General features: G+C 41.5%; 1 protein-coding gene across 11 annotated transcripts in view; it reads right to left on the bottom strand.

Moving 5' to 3' along the window:
* The window catches only part of SASH1 (SAM and SH3 domain containing 1), a 628602-nt gene that overhangs the window by 57636 nt on the left and 550500 nt on the right, over positions 1–20466 (bottom strand). For 9 of the 11 annotated variants that reach the window (XM_075596663.1, XM_075596666.1, XM_075596661.1 and 6 more), the window contains 2 exons: positions 18550–18682; positions 14009–14823 (listed from right to left, as the gene is read on the bottom strand). The exons of 1 other annotated variant lie outside the window; for it this stretch is intronic. In XM_075596663.1, coding sequence (XP_075452778.1) covers positions 14009–14823; positions 18550–18682 — 948 coding nt within the window. The remainder of the gene's footprint in view (positions 1–14008; positions 14824–18549; positions 18683–20466) is intronic. One more of the 11 variants, XM_075596668.1, reaches the window with a different exon arrangement.

The raw sequence follows: 20466 nt of genomic DNA, 5'->3' as shown, positions 1-20466 counted from the left end.
GGAAGAGCAAGAGAAGAAATGGAATAGAGAAGAAAATCAAACACTAATAAATACATTAGTTTTCCTTCAAGCAGAACAAAACTAAAAATATATGTCTATGCACAAGATGGAAACAGAAAAAAAAACGGGATGATGAGATATTTGAAATCCCACCAAAGGGATTCATGCTTACAAAATAATCTGATTCAATGATGCTTTTTCCTGTAGACTTGCCTCCCCTAAATAAATCCTCAAATATAGGTTTCCTCAAAAGGTCTATTTAAGAACTTTTGATTTGAAAGAATAAATATAGCTTTTTAGATGTTGGATCCTGTAGTTTCCCTTCTGCAAGTTGTATTGCTTTTCTGGTTCACCAAAAGTGTTTTCAAAGCCTACAGAGAAGTACTTTGAATATGTTGAGATTCCCTGCAGGATGAGCTAACTTATGGTAACCACATGGCTCAATGTTTATTGAAACCAACTTAGCTTGTCCTTTTTCTCTTGTTTAATTCCTTAGCTTTTAGAAGGAAAATGCATTACTGGTATAGTGTGTTCATTTTGACAGAGGGAACTGGTGTGAATACCAGTGCCAACCCTTATTACCTTGGGTAAGACATTTTATTACCCTATGGTTTTAGCACAAAAACAGATTGTAAGCTCCTCGGGTAAGCACCTGCCTATGCTGTTTGAGAGTTTATAAAAAAATACCAGGCAGTACCACAAACTTACAAACTAAACCCTACAAACATTGGAAACACATTGTTTTGGAATAGCATATCATTGTTATAATAATACCACTGTAAGATAGATCTAACGATAATTATGTTACCCCATAGTAGTTCACATTAATTTGATTGTAATATTTGGTATTTTGTTCAATAGACCACACAATTAAATGTATGAATGTGGCCTGATCTGTTTTCAGTTTTTAGTATTTTATATCAAACCATCCACTATTACAGCCAAAAAAAATAATGCACATGTAAGCTAGAAGCCACATTCCATTTTAATTCACAAAAGTTTCATATTCAGAAATGTTTCATTCATAAGAGCAATTATGTTGCAAACATGTATGACATATACTTATTATGTATGTCAGTGCTACCTCAATAGGCTATAAAGTTAACAATAACACAAACAGAATTGGATTCAAATAAATCAAACAAATGTACAAGACAGGGGGCAAGATATCCAGTAAAAGTGTTTCACCAAATGCTATATTTATAGAATTTATATTAGTTCCAAAAAGACAAAATGGGTCAAGTCATAGAGAAAAAGGTTATGACGAGGTAGATAGCTGGGTGACAGTTAGAAGGGGAAGCAGGGGCAATAGGGAGAGGCAGGTCATTTCTGAGCTGACACATCCCAATAGATTTGCCGTATTGAGTGAAGATATTGGGAATGTCGGGGCAGAAATGGCAAGGCTGGGGGAGACTAATTCCTCTAGCAGCCAGGGGAATAGTTCCTCCAGCACAGTGGGGACTCAGGATGCTCAGATACAAAGAAAGATTGTGGTGGTAGGGGATTCCATTATTAGGAAGGTAAATAGAGCAATCTGTTGCCGTGACCGCATGAACCAAACAGTTTGTTGTCTCCCGGGTGCTCGGGTTCGGCACATTGCGGATCGGGTAGACAGATTGTTGGGGGGGGGGGGGGGCTGGGATTGACACGGCGGTCTTGGTAAACGATGGCACCAATGACAAAGTTAGAGAAAGATGGAGGGTCCTTAAAAATGATTACAGGGATCTAGGCCAAAAGCTTAAGGCAAGGACCTCCAAGGTAGTATTTTCTAAAATACTACCAGTGCCATGCGCTACCGCAGGTAGACAGTCAGAAATCAGGGAGGTTCATGCATGGCTAAGAAAGTGGTGCAGGAAGGAGGGGTTTGGGTTTTTAGAGCACTGGGACTCCTTTTCTGAGGTGCGCCATCTATATTCTAGGGACGGAGTGCACCTCAATGAAGAGGGATCTTCTGTGCTAGGGGGGAGAATGCTAAAAAGGTTGGAGGAGATTTTAAACTATGATGGAGGGGGGAGGGGAATGAAACAGATAATGAACTAAATGGAATAGAGGAGGATACAAGGTGGTATGGAGGTAGAATGGGGGCAAGTGCGAGTTTGACAAGCAGTGAGGCACCCATAGTAAATACAGATAATACTAGAAAACTTCTAAAGACTAAACCAAGTGGGTGCAGAAAGGAAGGAGCAGATAAGATAATAGTACAGGCTGAAAAAAACTTAAATGCATGCTTGCTAATGCAAGAAGCCTGACAGATAAAATGGGGGAGCTTGAATTAATAGCTGCAAGGAAACAGTATGATATCATAGGCATTACTGAAACATTGTGGGATGAAACTCATGACTGGACAGTTCATTTAGAAGGTTATTCACTTTTTCGGAAGGATCGAACAAATAGAAGGGAAGGTGGAGTATGTTTATATGTTAAACTGGATCTAAAACCTATTATAAAGGATGATGTTTATGAAGGGAATAATGAAAATGTAGAGACTTTGTGGATAGAAATTAGCAGTGGAGGTAAAAGTATTAAGAAAATGTTTGTGGGAATATGCTATAAACAACCAAATATCTGTGAGATTGAGGAAGCTAAAATACTTTTGCAAATGGAAAAGGCATCAAAACTGGGTTATGTTTGCATAATGGGGAATTTTAATTATCCAGACATAGACTGGGGCAATGAGATTAGCGTTACAACAAAAGGAAACAGGTTTTTGGGGGTGCTAAAAGACAATTATATGACCCAAATTATTGAGGAACCAACCAGGAGATGGGCAATACTGGATTTGGTCATATCAAACAATGTAGAAGTAATAACAAATATTCAAGTCCTGGAACATTTGGGTAACAGTGATCATAACATGGTCTCATTTGAAATAAATTATCAGAAAACAGATTTCTTGGGTTCAACAAAGACTTTAAACTTTAGAAAGGCAGATTTTAATAAACTGAGGTCTAATCTAGTAGTAATACAATGGGATGATGTTTTTTTGCAGGGCAAAATGTAGAAGATACTGCACCGACACACTTTATTCGAGCAAATACCCAGTATGTACCTGGCAGATACCTGGAATGCGCCGCTCCTCACCTCTGACAAGCCCCGTTGCGTTTGCCTTCCCAGCCTGGGTTCATGCCTGGCTGATGGGCGGCTGATCTGTTAAATAATAATGATTAGGATTTAATAGGCTGCAATGCTTCGCGTGTCTACCAGATGGCATAAATTCATGAATTGTAATGCAGTATATATATATATACTGTGCAGTATTGCAGCCAGCGGGAATAAAATGCTTCAATCCCTGCCTGGAAAATAACCCAATGCACTCGGGCAGAAAACAGTCACAAACCTCAATACACCCGGGTATACCCGAATTCATGGTACTAGCCGAGCTCGAATAAAGTGTGTCGCCAGTGTAAATGGGCAGTCTTTAAAACATTGTTAGAAAAGCACACATCAGTGTATACCCTTGGGTAATAAGTAATAAGTATAAAAGAAATAAGTCAAAACCAATGTGGCTAAATAAACAGGTATGGAAGGAAATGGACAAGAAGAGGAAGGCATTTAGATTCTTTAAGTCAGAAGGGACGGAGACATCGTATCAGAATTATAAGGAATGTAACAAAAATTGCAAAAGGGCAATCAAATTAGCAAAATATTACTCGACCTCTCTGCAGCATTTGACACCATGGACCACCCTCTTCTGCATCACATTCTCCATACTCTTGGCATTCGGAACAAAGCTCTATCCTGGATCTCATCCTACCTCTCCCATCGTACTTTCACTGTCTCTTCTGCTAACACCTCCTCCTCTTCTATTGATCTCTCAATAGAATTCTTTTTTTCTCTGTATACACTCTCTCTAGGTGACCTAATAACATCTTTTGGGTAAATTATCACCTCTATGCTGACGACACACAAATATACTTTTCAACACCTGACCTTACACCTGCTGTACAAACCAATGTTTCTGAATGTCTCTCTGCTATATCATCCTGGATGGCCCTCCGCCGACTTAAACTCAACATGGCTAAAACAGAGCTCCTCATACTTCCTCCCAAACCTGGCCCTACTACCTCCTTCCACATTACTGTTGGAATTACGATCATTCACCCAGTAGCCCAAGCACGCTGCCAAGGTGTCACACTCGACTCCTCTCTCACATTTTCCCCTCACATTCAAAACATTTCTAAAACCTGTCGCTTTTTCCTACGCAATATAACAAAGATACGCCCTTTCCTCTGTTGCTTGACTGCTAAAACTCTGACTCAGGCTCTCATTCTCTCCCGTCTTGATTACTGTAACCTCCTGCTGTCCGGCCTTCCTGCCTCTCACCTGTCTCCCCTACAATCTATCCTAAACGCTGCTGCCAGAATCACTCTACTCTTTCCTAGATCTGTCTCAGCATCTCCCCTCATGAAATCCCTCTCCTGGCTTCCGATCAAATCCCGCATCTCACACTCCATTCTTCTCCTCACTTTTAAAGCTTTACACTCTTCTGCCCCTCCTTACATATCAGCCCTAATTTCTCGTTATGCACCATCCAGACTCTTGGGTTCTTCTCAAGGATGTCTGCTTTCTGCCCCCTGTGTATCTAAAGCCCTCTCCCGCCTTAAACCTTTTTCACTGACTGCCCCACACTTCTGGAATGCCCTTCCCCTAAGTACCCGACTAGCACCCTCTCTATCCACCTTTAAAACCTACCTTAAGACACACTTGCTTTAAAGAAGCATATGACTAGCACTGTGGATATTCTGAACACATGATACATAAAGCTTGGCCCCCTGAAGACGCACTTACCAGAAATCCCCCCTACTGTCTCTGTAAGTTGTACCTAACTACCAATTAGACTGTAAGCTCCTCGGAGCAGGGACTCCTCTTCCTTAATGTTACTTTTATGTCTGAAGCACTTATTCCCATGATCTGTTATTTATATTATCTGTTATTTATTTGATTACAACAAAGGAATGGAAGCAGGCACACGGTCTTTCTAAAGGTGCAGTTTATTGTGCCACCAAAGGTCCAACGTTTCAGCAATAGATTGCCTTGATAAAGGCAATCTATTGCCGAAACGTTGGACTTTTGGTGGCACAATAAACTGCACCTTTAGAAAGACCGTGTGCCTGCTTCCATTCCTTTGCTCAAGTACCTCTGGGATGTCTGGACCTCCCTGGACACAGCACACCGGCAGATAAGTACCCCCCTCCAGCACCTACCAGCGGTATGCATGTGCTTCTATATATGAATTTATTTGATTACCACATGTATTACTACTGTGAAGCGCTATGTACATTAATGGCGCTATATAAATAAAGACATACAATACAATACAAAAATGGATAATGAAAACAGGATTGCAATAGAAAGTAAGGTCAACCCTAAAAAGTTCTTTAAGTACCTTAATAACAAAAAAATGAGAAAAGAAAATATAGGACCCTTTCAGTGTGAGACTGGTAGGCAGATTATTGGAGATAAGGATAAAGCTGAGGTGTTAAACAAATTCTTTGCCTCTGTGTTTACCAGGGAAGAATCAAGTTCAATAGTAGTGCCGCAGGAGGAAGCCACAACCTCCATATTAATGAACAATTGGTTAACTGAGGAAGAAGTTCATAAGCGACTTGAAAAAATGTAAGTAAATAAGGCACCTGGCCCCGATGGCATACATCCAAGAGTTCTCAAGGAGTTAAGCTCAGTAATAGCCAAACCATTATATTTAATATTCAAGGACTCCATTTCCACAGGCTCAGTACCACAAGATTGGCGTAAAGCAGATGTGGTGCCTATATTTAAAAAGGGAGCTAGATCACAACTGGGAAATTACAGACCTGTAAGCCTGACTTCAATAGTAGGGAAACTACTTGAAGGTTTAATACGGGATAATATTCAGGAATACCTAATGGAAAACAAAATTATTAGTAATAGTCAGCATGGCTTTATGAAGGATAGATTTTGCCAAACTAACCTTATTTGTTTCTATGAGGAGGTAAGTAGGAATTTAGACCAGGGTAATGCAGTTGATGTGGTCTACTTAGATTTTGCAAAGGCTTTTGATACGGTTTCACACAAGAGGTTGGTGTACAAAATAAAGAAAATTGGACTCAGTAATAATATATGCACCTGGATTGAAAACTGGTTAAAGGACAGACAACAGATGGTTGTCATAAATGGAACTTTTTCAGGTTGGGCTAAAGTCGTGAGTGGAGTACCTCAGGGATCGGTACTGGGACCCCTACTTTTTAACTTGTTTATTAATGACCTTGAGGTTGGGATCGAGAGCAAAGTCTCCATCTTTGCTGATGATACTAAATTGTGTAAGGTAATAGAATCAGAGCAGGATGTAATTTCTCTTCAGAAGGACTTGGAGAGACTGGAAACGTGGGCAGGTAAATGGCAAATGAGGTTTAATACAGATAAATGTTAGGTTATCCATTTGGGATGCAAGAATAAAAAGGTGACTTACAAATTAAATGGAGATATATTGGGGGAATCCTTGATGGAGAAGGATTTAGGAGTGCTTGTAGACTGCAGGCTTAGCAATAGTGCCCAATGTCATGCAGTAGCTGCAAAGGCAAACAAGATCTTATCTTGCATCAAACGGGCAATGGATGGAAGGGAAGTAAACATAATTATGTCCCTTTGCAAAGCACTAGTAAGACCACACCTTGAATATGGAGTACAATTTTGGGCACCAATCCTAAGAAAAGACATTATGGAACTAGAGAGAGTGCAGAGAAGAGCCACCAAATTAATAAAGGGGATGGACAATCTAACTTATGAGGAGAGGCTAGCTAAATTAGATTTATTTACATTAGAAAAGAGGCGTCTAAGAGGGGATATGATAACTATATACAAATATATTCGGGGACAATACAATTAGCTTTAAAAAGAACTATTCATCCCACGGGCAGTACTAAGGACTCAGGGCCATCCCTTAAGATTGGAGGAAAGGTAATTTCACCAGCAACAAAGGAAAGGGTTCTTTACAGTAAGGGCAGTTAAAATGTGGAATTCATTACCCATGGAGACTGTGATAGCAGATACAATAGATTTCTTCAAAAAAAGGTTGGACATCTTTTCAGATGGGAAAGGTATACAGGGATATACCAAATAAGTATACATGGGAAGGATGTTGATCCAGGGATTAATCCGATTGCCAATTCTTGGAGTCAGGAAGGAATTAATTTTTCCCCTTAATGGGTTTTTTGTTTGCCTTACTCTGGATCAATAAGTAAGTATAGATATAGGATAAAGTATCTGTTGTCTAAATTTAGCATAGATTGAACTTGATGGACCTATGTCTTTTTTCAACCTCATCTACTATGTAACTAAGACTACTTTTATAATGTTTATGTGGGTCATTTAAGCAAGAGCTGTGCAAAACACAAATATACAAATAAAAAATGTTAAGCACTTACATCAAGCATGTCAAACTCGCGGCCCACGGGCCGCATGTGGCCCACAACGAACATATTTGCGGACCAGCCCAGTGGTTCCCAATATGTGCGCCGCGGCGCCCGGGTACGCCGTGGCTTGCCTAGAGTGGCGCCGCGATTATCCCTCCCCACCATCCCTCCGATTATCCCACCCCACCATCCCTCCAATCATCACTCCCCACCATCCCTCCTTCATGCCGACCGAGCCGCAGGGGATTGGATGAATGATGATGCGGGGGTCGGGGCTTAGAATGCTGGCCGGGCCTCAGGAGATTGGCTGAAGGCAGAGAGGAAGCCGGGGGTGGGGCTTCCGCTTTGTGCAGAGCACACGGTGAGTCTGTGTGTCTGCCTTCCTGCTCCTGGCTCCTCTGTCTGCTGGTGGCTGCGAGGTGTCCCGTCCCCTTCTACCCCGGGTGAAAGGAGAAGGTAGAGGGGGTGCTGGGGGAGTTAGTTGTACATTTGCCTGTCCTGCACGGATCGCATGCCTTTCCTCCTGCCCCCTCCCTCTCCCCCTAGTCACTCACATCCGTCGCTGCCTCTGGTCTGAGAGAGTGTGTCAGAGAGAGAGAGTGTGTCAGAGAGAGAGTGTGTCTGAGAGAGAGATAGAAAGTGTCTGAGAGAGAGAGAGTGTCTGAGAGAGAGAGTGTGTCAGAGAGAGAGAGTGTGTCTGAGAGAGAGAGAGAGAGAGAGAGAGTGTGTCTTAGAGAGAGAGAGAGAGAGTGTGTCTGAGAGAGAGAGAGTGTGTCTGAGAGAGAGAGAGAGAGAGTGTGTCTGAGAGAGAGAGTGTGTCTGAGAGAGAGAGAGTGTCCGAGAGAGAGAGTGTGTCTGAGAGAGAGAGAGTGTGTCTGAGAGAGAGAGAGTGTGTCTGAGAGAGAGAGTGTGTCTGAGAGAGAGAGAGTGTGTGTCTGAGAGTGAGAGAGTGTCTGAGAGAGAGAGAGAGAGAGAGTGTCTGAGAGAGAGAGTGTGTCTGAGAGAGAGAGAGAGAGTGTGTCTGAGAGAGAGAGAGAGTGTGTCTGAGAGAGAGAGAGTGTGTCTGAGAGAGAGAGAGAGAGAGAGAGAGAGAGAGAGAGAGAGAAGTGTGTCTGAGAGAGAGAGAGAGAGAGAGAGAGAGAGAGTGTGTGTCTGAGAGAGAGAGAGTGTCAGAGAGAGAGACAAAGAGAGAGAGAGAGAGTGTGTCTGAGAGAGAGAGTGTGTCTGAGAGAGAGTGTCTGAGAGAGAGAGAGAGAGAGAGAGAGAGAGAGAGAGTGTGTCTGAGAGAGAGAGAGAGAGAAAGAGTGTGTCTGAGAGAGAGAGAGAATGTCTGAGAGAGAGAGAGTGCGTCTGAGAGAGAGAGTGTGTCTGAGAGAGAGAGTGTATGAGAGAGAGAGTGTATGAGAGAGAGAGTGTGTGTCTGAGAGAGAGAGAGTGTCTGAGAGAGAGAGAGTGTGTCTGAGAGAGAGAGAGTGTGTGTCTGAGAGAGAGAGAGAGAGAGAGAGAGAGAGAGAGTGTGTCTGAGAGAGAGAGTGTGTCTGAGAGAGAGAGAGTGTGTCTGAGAGAGAGAGAGAGTGTGTCTGAGAGAGAGAGTGTGTCTGAGAGAGAGAGAGAGTGTGTCTGAGAGAGAGAGAGTGTGTCTGAGTGAGAGAGAGTGTCTGAGAGAGAGAGAGAGAGAGAGAGAGAGAGAGAGTGTGTCTGAGAGAGAGAGTGTGTGTCTGAGAGAGAGAGAGAGGGTGTGTCTGAGAGAGAGAGAGTGTGTCTGGGAGAGAGAGAGGGTGTGTCTGAGAGAGAGAGAGAGAGTGTGTGTGTTAGAGAGAGAGAGAGAGAGTGTGTGTGTCTGAGAGAGAGAGAGAGAGTGTGTGTGTTAGAGAGAGAGAGAGAGAGTGTGTCTGAGAGAGAGAGTGTGTCTGAGAGAGAGAGTGTGTCTGAGAGAGAGAGAGAGAGAGAGAGAGAGAGTGTCAGAGAGAGTGTGTCTGAGAGAGAGAGAGAGTGTGTCAGAGAGTGTGTCAGAGAGAGAGAGTGTGTGTTTGAGAGAGAGAGTGTGTCAAAGAGTGTGTCAGAGAGAGAGTGTATCTGAGAGAGAGTGAGAGTGTCTGAGAGCGAGAGAGAGAGAGAGAGTGTCTGAGAGAGAGTGTGTCTGAGAGAGAGAGTGTCTGAGAGAGAGAGTGTCTGAGAGAGAGTGTCAGAGAGAGAAAGAGAGAGAGAGAGAGAGTGTGTGTCAGAGAGAGAGAGAGAGATAGAGAGTGTGTCTGAGAGAGAGAGTGTGTCTGAGAGAGAGTGTGTGTCTGAGAGAGAGAGTGTGTCTGAGAGGGAGAGAGTGTCTGAGAGAGAGAGAGAGAGTGTCTGAGAGAGAGCGAGAGAGTGTCAGAGAGAGAGAGAGTGTGTCTGAGAGAGAGAGTGTGTGAGAGAGAGTGTGTGTGTCTGAGAGGGAGAGTGTGTGTCTGAGAGAGAGAGTGTGTGTCTGAGAGAGAGAGAGTGTGTGTCTGAGAGAGAGAGAGAGTGTGTGTCAGAGAGAGAGAGAGAGAGTGTGTGTGTGTCTGAGAGAGAGCGCGTGTCTGAGAGTGAGAGAGAGTGTGTCTGAGAGAGAGTGTGTCTGAGAGAGAGAGAGTGTGTCTGAGAGAGAGAGTGTATCTGAGAGTGAGAGAGTGTCTGAGAGAGAGTGTGTCTGAGAGAGAGAGAGTGTGTCTGAGACAGAGAGTGTCTGAGAGAGAGAGAGTGTGTCTGAGAGAGAGAGTGTATCTGAGAGTGAGAGAGTGTCTGAGAGAGAGTGTGTCTGAGAGAGAGAGAGTGTGTCTGAGAGAGAGAGAGAGTGTGTCTGAGAGAGAGAGAGGGTGTCTGAGAGAGAGAGAGAGAGGGAGAGAGTGTCTGAGAGAGAGAGAGTGTCTGACAGAGAGAGTGTGTGTCTGAGAGAGAGAGAGAGAGAGTGTGTCTGAGAGAGAGTGTGTGTGTGTCTGAGAGAGAGAGAGAGAGAGAGAGAGAGAGAGAGAGAGAGTGTGTGTGTCTGAGAGAGAGTGTGTGTCTGAGAGAGAGAGGGAGTGTGTGTCTGAGAGAGATAGAGAGTGTGTCTGAGAGAGAGAGAGTGTATCTGAGAGAGAGATAGAGAGTGTGTCTGAGAGAGAGATAGAGAGTGTGTCTGAGAGAGAGTGTGTCTGAGAGTGAGAGAGAGAGAGTGTCAGAGAGAGAGTGTCTGAGAGAGAGTGTGTGTCAGAGAGAGAGTGTGTGTCTGAGAGAGAGAGCGAGTGTGTGTCTGAGAGAGAGAGTGTGTGTCTGAGAGAGAGTGTGTGTCTGAGAGAGAGAGAGTCAGAGAGTCAGAGTCAGTGAGAGAGTCAGAGTCAGTGAGAGTCAGGGAGAGTGAGAGTCAGAGAGAGAGAGTCAGAGAGAGAGAGAGTCAGAGAGATAGAGTCAGAGAGATAGAGTCAGAGAGATAGAGTCAGAGAGAGAGAGAGTCAGAGGGAGAGAGAGGGGGAGAGGGAGAAAGAGAGGGGGAGAGAGAGGGGGAGAGAGAGGGGGAGAGAGAGGGGGAGAGAGAGAGGGAGAGAGAGAGGGAGAGAGAGTCAGAGATGCCAAGTGTCAGGAAGGAAACATTAATTTTATCGTTGTTCTTTTTTTTTTTTTATACTGTACTTTTCTAAATAAACCTACGTTTCTACAGTATGAAAATTTAAGTTTTTGTTTTTTTGCGGCCCACCTAAACTTATACCTTGTTTATTTGGCCAATGTTGGCCTTTGAGTTTGACATGCTTGACTTACATAGTGGGACATAGATAATTATATGTACTGTAGTTTAAGAAGTACATTTTAGGAGATTATCAAAAATTGAAATTCTGATACTAATGGACCAATATGAATATTATTCACCAATGATATGTAATAGTATTCTTCAAATTGGTGACTGTGTCTAGTAAATATATATGCGCATCCTAAAATTAGTATAATGTCACACTCAGAATCTGATTGGTATAAGGACTGTTTGGATACTACACCGCTTCACGTAATACAAGAGAATGTAAGTTCATATCATTCATTTTGTGCAGCCCACATACTGTACTTCCAAATAAGTCAGTTATCTAGAAACAGCTGGAAAAAAAGCACTACTCCACTTTCAAATATTCCAGAACCATATCTGCTCCCTTCTGTTTCATAATCGCCGTACAATTGTGCAAATTAATATCCTTGTTTTAGAAAAGCACATCAGATTGTTTGAGACGCCAACTGGTTAATTATAGGTGAAAATTAAATAAGCTGCACTACACACATACAGATGTGATTTGTGCCTCTGGCCACAATGGTTGCATAACAATTACAGAATGACACACAATATTATAGACTTCCCCTGGGAATCGATGGAATCCTGAATCAGTATATGAGTCTATAACACAATATCCTGCTATAATGACCAATGGTTACATCTGCTGATGGCATCAAATACATTTCTGACCCTATAGCCCTGAGACGGACGACCTTGTATGTGGAACTATGTTAACAGAGCGTTAATTTCTACATGTAGAATGTAGCTTTATTGTTTTCTGTTTTTATTTACTATACCCTCTACCCTTTCCCTGGCTTCTGCTACTTCCTCTGATGCTTCATTGTTAAATGTGGCTCACTGCACAGGAAATGAGCAGATTATTTGGCCTTTTGTTCAGTCATGAGGGGAAAACAAGGCAATTTAGGTTACTCCATAACACCAGAGAAATGTCCGTAAAAACAAACAAAGCAGCTGGAGGAAGCGGAAAGAAAGCCAGGTTTAAAAAAGCCAGAAGAATTGCATCTACCTTGGGGAGATAAACAGTTTTAGTGTTCGCTACTTTAAAATGGGGATGTACAGTACTTGGCTGAAAGTTGTATTTAAGATGTATTCGAGACAGATTGTCTAATTCAACAAAACATGGACCACTTGTAATCAAATAGTCAAATAACAATGCTTGAATTGTTCCTCTATTTATCGTATTCCTTAACAAAACCCATTCTGGAAAACAAAATGAACTGACATATTGGCTAACAAAGTAATGTTATGGTTTAGAGTCAAATTACTTAAACCAAGGAAATGGCCCATCTGCCATTCAAGGCAATTCAGTATCATAGTCTCACTCCTCTATTCTTTGTGGTAAAATTACATCTTGTTACATTATTTGTAATGAAATTAAAGAAGGTAGACCCTAAGATTACAGAACAGTACAGAATAGCCCTTAACTTATTGGTCTGTATAATTATTCTACTCAGGAACCGCATCCATTTTATAATATCTTCACAAATGAGATCCAAAATGAATAACCGACCAACCAAACAAGATAGTAAAGCAATCGTTGATCTTGTGGTTGGAAATGTATAAGGGGGGGGGGGGGGGGGAGGGGAGGTTTCCGCTTGGTTAACAAAGTTATTGTCCTGTTTGTACTAACTAATTCAAACCATTTAAAAATACAGCAGCTACTGTACAACTTGCTTAATCACACAAAGAGTGGATCTATTATATATATTCATTCAAGAAGCATGCCAGATATATGCAGAAACATTCATGGCTACTGTGTTACTCTTCTTACTGGTAAGGGTCCATGGATGAAATGATCAATTCAATGAAATGATCATGCAATCAAAACACAAAACTTGGTAAAACAATAGATATATGGTTTAAATAAAACACTCGGCATGCTCACGTATTGAAAAATAAAATGGAAAATAATGTCCAGACAGGATGACCACTTCCACTGAATATTAAGGGCTGCCATTTCCCAGAGTTTGCAGTCAGCAAGTATTTTATTCCAGCAAATGGGAGGATCCAGGCAAATATCATAGCAGGAGTTGTGTAAAGCAGAGAAGACCAGCTTTCGGAAACTTGATGCTCAGAAATCTTTCTTGTTCTCTGACAGAGGCTTTATTTGTCTACTTGTGTTTCATGCAGGCTTCTAATGGGATATACTAAAGTTTATCAGAACTTTAATTATAGGGAAATTACAACTCAGAAGCTAAGCAACTAAGAGCTAAGCAATAAAAAATAGTCTATGAGAATAGAAGAGTTACTGTATTACTGTACAACAAAATGATGATGCCTTGGGGCACTTTTCCAAAGAAGTTACATGCTAGCTCAATAGTGGCACTATCTGCCTATTATGGACTATGATTATAAAACAGACATGTTTACTGCTCTAGTAATGGACGAGTCTTATAATTACACAATAACATGGTCAATGTGTCGGATATTACTTATGTCCAACCAGTTTCTATTTCCTGTGCAGGGCAGTTTTATAGTGCAGGATTTAAAAGAACAGAAATATAATTTAAATAAAACATTCTTCATTTTCTAAAGAATATATCTAAAATATTATTGTTAAAAAAAAATGAAAGCCATCTTATCCTTGCATATTAGTTTAGGCACCATAAGCGTTTTGGAAAAAAATGCAAAGAGCCAATTTATTTACTGGGGACATTATTCATGCCAAAAATATTCACAGTTCATTAAATTATATGGTAACCACTTCTCTTGGCATCTACGAGATGTGGAAAAATCTGAACATTTAAAGTGAATGTCGTATGTAGAAGGGGCTGTACAGAACTATTGCTGACTGACACTCAATAGGATATGGAAGGCCAATGTCAACGCAGCTCTTTCGACTCACAGACTTTTGATGGATTCTCAAGAGAACCCTTTTAGTACAACGATCCACTGTGGCAGCCCACTTCCTTTCAGCATCCTCCTCCTCTTCCAGCAAGCACCGCTTCTCAGCCTTGCTAAGTGTCCTATCACTGACAGGACGCACAAGATGGGTCAAGTTCAGGTGGCTATACAAGCTTCTCTCCACCACGTAGGTGATGTTAAACTCACTGACTGAAGTCCGACCCCGTGGTCTCCTGTTTGGAAAGACGCTGCTGCCCCCTTTGGACTTTTGTCGGAACGTTTGCTGGTCGCAGGTCGGAGAGGAGGTTCCTTTCCTGGCTGGACGCTGGCAGAGAAAAGCTCTGGCACAGGGGTAGTTAGAATCAATTTTCTTCAGTCTTATCTGTTTCCTGATGTTTTGTACCTCTTCCAGAGAAACCAAAAGGTGGTGCTTGTGTCTGTTTCTGTCATAAAAGCAAACACTCTCTGTACTTACCCCATGGTTTAAAGTACCAAGGCCTTTCTTCATGTCTCGGTCTGTCAGAGAGCGGGAAACTTTTTGAGACTTTTCATCTTCCGGGTAGGAAAAAAATGTGCCCATCTTCTTTGGGGGCTTAATGAGGCCCCGGTTGTCACATTTGCTCAAAGTCTTTACCAGCTTCCTGTTAATACTCAATGTGTCAATGTTTCCAGGAGAAGGAGCTATAGAGAAGGAGTCCTCTTCTGGCTTTTTTTGCAGTGAATTATCTCGACATAACGGCTTCTTATGGACCCCAGAATAAAGGGCAGATTTATCATCCACTATAGGAGTACTGTGAATTGTGTGATCTTCCACGCCTGTGGGGGGAAGAAAATATATTTTAAAAAATTTACTTAGATAAACTCATTAGCTTATTACTTCACAAAATCAGTCACAGTATTTCTTGCAATTACTAAAGATAAATAACTTTTAAGATGCATTTAATTTGGGGGATGAAAGTTAGAAGTCAAGGATTACAAATGGGGGGAATGTTATAACGGAAATAACTATTCCTTCATGCCTCCATTTAATGACTGTACTGTATTATTCCTAACCTTCTGTCATTCTGATCTGTATTCAGCATCTAATTCAACATGTAATTTGTTTGTGAAAACAAGAGTAAAAAAATATGCAACCAATAATGCAAATCTGTATTCTACTTTTTGTTAGAAGCAACAGTAAATTAAGTGTGTTAAATGTCTCTCATAGGCCGCGTTTACAGTGGCCGCGTGCGCGACGGAGCACGTGACATCACATGCACCTGTCGCTTGTGTGAAACGTACACTGAGGTCCGTGGCAACGGGGAGGCATGGCGGATGAGTGGCGGTGACGTCACGTGAGCAGTTCACCCTCATCGGCTCAACCACACACGTGACCCAGCCGTCGCACAACAATCTCAAATTGTTTGTCTGGCCGAGAATCGCGCGTGTCGTTGCACTCTCTATGGCCTGCCTCAGAGGTACAGCCTTTTGTTCGTGGCATGCGCGATGTCACGGTTACTATAATCGCGGCCTTAGGTGCAAATTTGCAATGCTCCAAAAAGGGGCAACAGAGCATCCTACGTTTACTGCCATTCCAGTCAATGGCAGTAAACACATGATCCAGCTCCAATACTCCTCATCTGAGTTTAGTGAATCCTGGCCTAACGTTTAACTGATTTACTGAATTTAGATGCTCCATACATTTTGTATCTTTTCTTTGACAATGAAATTTGAAGATACATTTGAAGTATACACTTATACAAGGACATTGTTCTTGAGTGGCCCTGTAGCAAACATCCATGTAGGTTCTTGAAGTGGGAGCTGTGTGACCTTTTGCAAATCCCATTAACTTGTTGTTTCTCAAGCACAAAATATTAGATTGTAATTTCTTCCTGCCAGTCAGTGCTTTTTTAGGCTAGAACCTACACATCTGAAAGGAGCAATTCATGCCGCTTAAACGTTTTAATTTTTAACACTCTTCAGAAGGACTTGGAGAGACTGGAAACGTGGGCAGGTAAATGGCAGATGAGGTTTAATACAGATAAATGTAAGGTTATGCATTTGGGATGCAAGAATAAAAAGGCAAATTACAAATTAATTGGGGATAAGAGAATAGGAACAGGTTCCAAGTAACGGTGCTCAGTATCCACAGGAAACATGTATTCCAAAGGTCTTGAATCATGAGTATGAGTGTGTATAGGACAAGTTCTGAGTTTAAGCCCAGTGAGACTGTAAGACCCAGTGTATCAGCATCTCATATGAGGAGTTAATAGCAATAACTGTCCATATAGTGGTGGTACAAAGCGTAAGACAACGAAAGAACTCCACTGGACAAACCTCTAGAGTAACACCAATGTTGGTCAATTCCTCCACAGTCAATTATTGTAGAAAAAACAGTACTCACATATGGCAGCTTGTCCTGATGCGTGCATCACGCCAATCAATTAGCAAGGGTAAACATCCAGAGATGGGGACGGAGCACTGCTGAAAAATACAGGGGCTAACACCATGGAAAAGTTAAAAAGTTATGTTTTAATGATATGGCATGTAGGGAACATGGTAACAACTCTGATGTGTTTCAGGCAGAACGTCCTTTATCAAAGAGTATGATAAAGGGTGTTTTTCCTTGAAACGCGTCAGAGTTGTTATCATGTTCCCTACTGTACATGCCATATCATTAAAACATAACTTTTTAACTTTTCCATGGTGTTAGCCCCTTTATTTTTCAGCAGTGCTCTGTCCTCATCTCAGGATAAATTGGGGGAATCCTTGATGGAGAAGGATTTAGGAGTGCTTGTAGACAGCAGGCTTAGCAATAGTGCCCAAAGTCATGCAGTAGTTGCAAAGGCAAACAAGATCTTATCTTGAATGGATGGAAGTGAAGTAAACATTATTATGCCCCTTTACAAAGCATTAGTAAGACCTCACCTTGAATATGGAGTACAATTTTGGGCACCAATCCTAAGAAAAGACATTATGGAACTAGAGAGAGTCCAGAGAAGAGCCACCAAATTAATAAAGGGGATGGACAATCTAACTTATGAGGAGAGGCTAAATTACATTTATTTACATTAGAAAACAGGTATCTAAGAGGAGATATGATGACTATATACAAATATATTCGGGGACAATACAAGGAGCTTTCAAAAGAACTATTCATCCCACAGGCAGTACAAAGGACTCGGGGCCATACCTTAAGGCTGGAGGAAAGGAGATTTCACCAGCAACAAAGGAACGGGTTCTTTACAGTAAGGGCAGTTAAAATGTGGAATTCATTACCCATGGAGACTGTGATGGCAGATACAATAGATTTGTTCAAAAAAAGGTTGGACATCTTTTTAGATAGGGAAGGTATACAGGGATATACCAAATAAGTATACATGGGAAATATGTTGATCCAGGGATTAATCCGATTGCCAATTCTTGGAGTCAGGAAGGAATTTATTTTTCCCCTTATGAGACATCATTGGATGATATGACTCTAGGGGTTTTTGTTTGCCTTCCTCTGGATCAATAAGTAAGTATAGATAAAGGATAAAGTATCTGTTGTCTAAATTTAGCATAGGTTGAACTTGATGGACGTACGTCTTTTTTCAACCTCATCTACTATGTAACTATGTAACACAGGTTTGAAGCAGGGGGTCTCAGGAGCTGAACCCCTTTAAATTCAGCTCCAGGGAACCCCCCCCCCCTGCTTCCGCAAATACATACCTCTGTAGGGGGTGCCAGTAGCCGCTCTGGCTCAGCTACCTGGGGTTTAAAGCTCCTGCGTCACGCAGGCCAATAGAAAGCCAAACTAGATGACATCACATCCTCCTATTGGCCAGCAGGGCGCAGGAGCTTTGAAACGCCGCCATTACATAAACCCTGCTGGCCGAGAAGAGCAGCTACTGGCACCCTCTATGGAGGTAAGTATCTCTGGAAGCAGGGGGTCCCCAGAGCTGAAATCAACGGAATTCATCTCCTGGAGATGATGTGATTCAATCCAATGTTAAAAACAAAACGATAAACAAAAACGACATGGATTGCAGATTGAAATTCCCCCTCTATAGAATTTCTCCATGTCCTCGTACAATTTCTGGTCCACCTTCAAAATCTCCTCCTTGTCACACTTTCCCTTTTGGATAGGCCATCATCATCTAAACCTTAATCCAGAGGCAGGGAAAGTAAGGCCAAAGTTTTTGATGTTTTGTGTAGTCAATACCACACACAAACATTACGATTCCTTTAAAGCCCTACAGAATAAATAAACCAGCACACACAAAATCAAATTAATAAAAAAAATGCTTGGCTTAATTATTTATATTGCATAATTCTGTCTACCACTAGTGTGCATTACAAATCACTGCATTCTTTGTGAATGTATTTTTGAGTGTATCATTCATACTAATTGCCTTATTATCATTGTGGATAGTGTATATCTCCTATCTCCATCCCACAGAAACAGTGTTCAACAGTATCTTACTCATTGAAACCCCACCTATCTTCATTTCAACATCACTCGCACAGTAAACCCCTTTCACTATGGGGGTTAAAGATATTTAAGACTTTGGATTCACCTACCTTCGATGCTGGGCTTTTTCATTTCTTCTGCCCTAATAAGTTTCTTCCTGACTCGACGCGTGGAATTCACCAACTTGTGCAGCCTTTTAAACTTCACCGACTCCTCAGACTCATCCTCTGACTGTTCTCTTGACTAGTAAAGAAGGAAAACATAACTCACAGATAGATACACAGCTACAGAGCAGTGGATACAGGAGAAAAATAAAACTCTATTATTAATTCTAACACTGTATCTTTACTGCTTTTCGGGTGCCATATTTCACACCCCTTATTGACCTAAAACATAAATCTGGGAAGCCATAGTGAAAACAAAAAAAAATCTGAAAGTTAATACATCTACAACCAACAGACCTTCTTAGAAATTTATTTTTTTCTGAGGTATGATAGACTCAATAATATACTTATGTTGTTTGGAACCCAATGAAACTGACGCTTCTTCTCTAATAACTCTGTCTTCGGTATCTACTTGCAATTTTCCATGTCTTTCATACTGAAAAATCTGGGTTTCAAATAGCCGAGCAAAATAAACAAATACAGAAATATGAATAAATATATGAGAAACTCCTTTATCTTTAAGATTTGCTTAAAAAAAGTAGAAAAACAAGGGGTATGCTTAAGGACTGAGGCAGCATCATATTGGGAACACTCTATGTGCACACATTAGGGAAGTTTTAAGGGAGTACAGACATACCCCGGTTTAAGGACACTCACTTTAAGTACACTTGCGAGTAAGTACATATCGCTCAATAGGCAAACGGCAGCTCACGCATGCGCCTGTGAACACGTCCTGAAAAGCAATACTGGCTCCCTACCTGTACCGAAGCTGTGCGCAAGCGGGGAGACTATAGAGTCTGTTACAAATGCGTTATTTACATCAGTTATGCACGTATAGGACGATTGCGGTACAGTACATGCATCGATAAGTGGGAAAAAGGTAGTGCTTCACTTTAAGTACATTTTCACTTTACATACATGCTCCGGTCCCATTGTGTACGTTAATGCGGGGTATGCCTGTACTACAAATTGCTATTTGAAATGAGTAAGAAATGCTATGTGGCAATAGATCGTGTTTGAGCTGGCACAATCTCATTGAAGAACCAGTTAAGCCCCTGTGATTGGCCATGCATTTTAGCTGCGTGATGTCTAGCATTTCTAGGGAGAGAACAAAATGGTGCCATTATTTCCACAGAAAGCAATGGTTTTGTCTCCAAGCATATAAAAAATATTCTGGGGACAACAAAAAGGGGTGCTATATATTTTTTAGGATAACTTTGCATTATTGCCTCATTGCCAAAACGTTTATAGGAACGATGGTACATTTAACCCCTTCCATGCTGGTGAAGCCTGTCACATATTGCTCCCCATCCAGCACTAAATTGGTTAAAGAGGCGCTGTGAGTCTACGGAAACTTGAGACCTTTCCAGGAAGATATAACATAGCAGATATTCCCCAACCTTGTGTCATGTGTTTATTTATTTCCTTCATTTTTGCGTCTGATCAAACGTGCTCTGCCCCAGCTGTTCCCCCTCAAGAGTCCTATATAATGAATACTACAACAACAACAGCAAGAAAATTGCATTTCCAGCAGCAATGAGAGCAGCTGGAACAAGCCTTTTCCTTCTAACAGACCTTGTACTGGAGCCAACTCTCACATTCAATACGATACGTCCACTGTTTTACTGAGCTACAGTATATTTGTGCAGCCCAAAGTAGGCTTTAGTAGAGCGATTACTCTTTAGATTTAAAGACTAGTTAGAACACTTGTATGAACTATTGGATATCAAGTATTGCCAAACCCAATTAACCAGCAGTTATTCAGACGTAATAAGCAAACACATAATTTATTTTATTGTGATAAACTGTGAGTCTCGTGTTGGGCCTCCCACAGAAAACTCGAAATACTTATCATTGTATTAA

The sequence above is a fragment of the Ascaphus truei genome, chromosome 4 (genome assembly GCF_040206685.1).
Source record: "Ascaphus truei isolate aAscTru1 chromosome 4, aAscTru1.hap1, whole genome shotgun sequence".
In the NCBI taxonomy this organism is placed as follows: Eukaryota; Metazoa; Chordata; class Amphibia; order Anura; family Ascaphidae; genus Ascaphus; species Ascaphus truei.
This window is presented reverse-complemented; position numbering and strand designations above follow the sequence as displayed.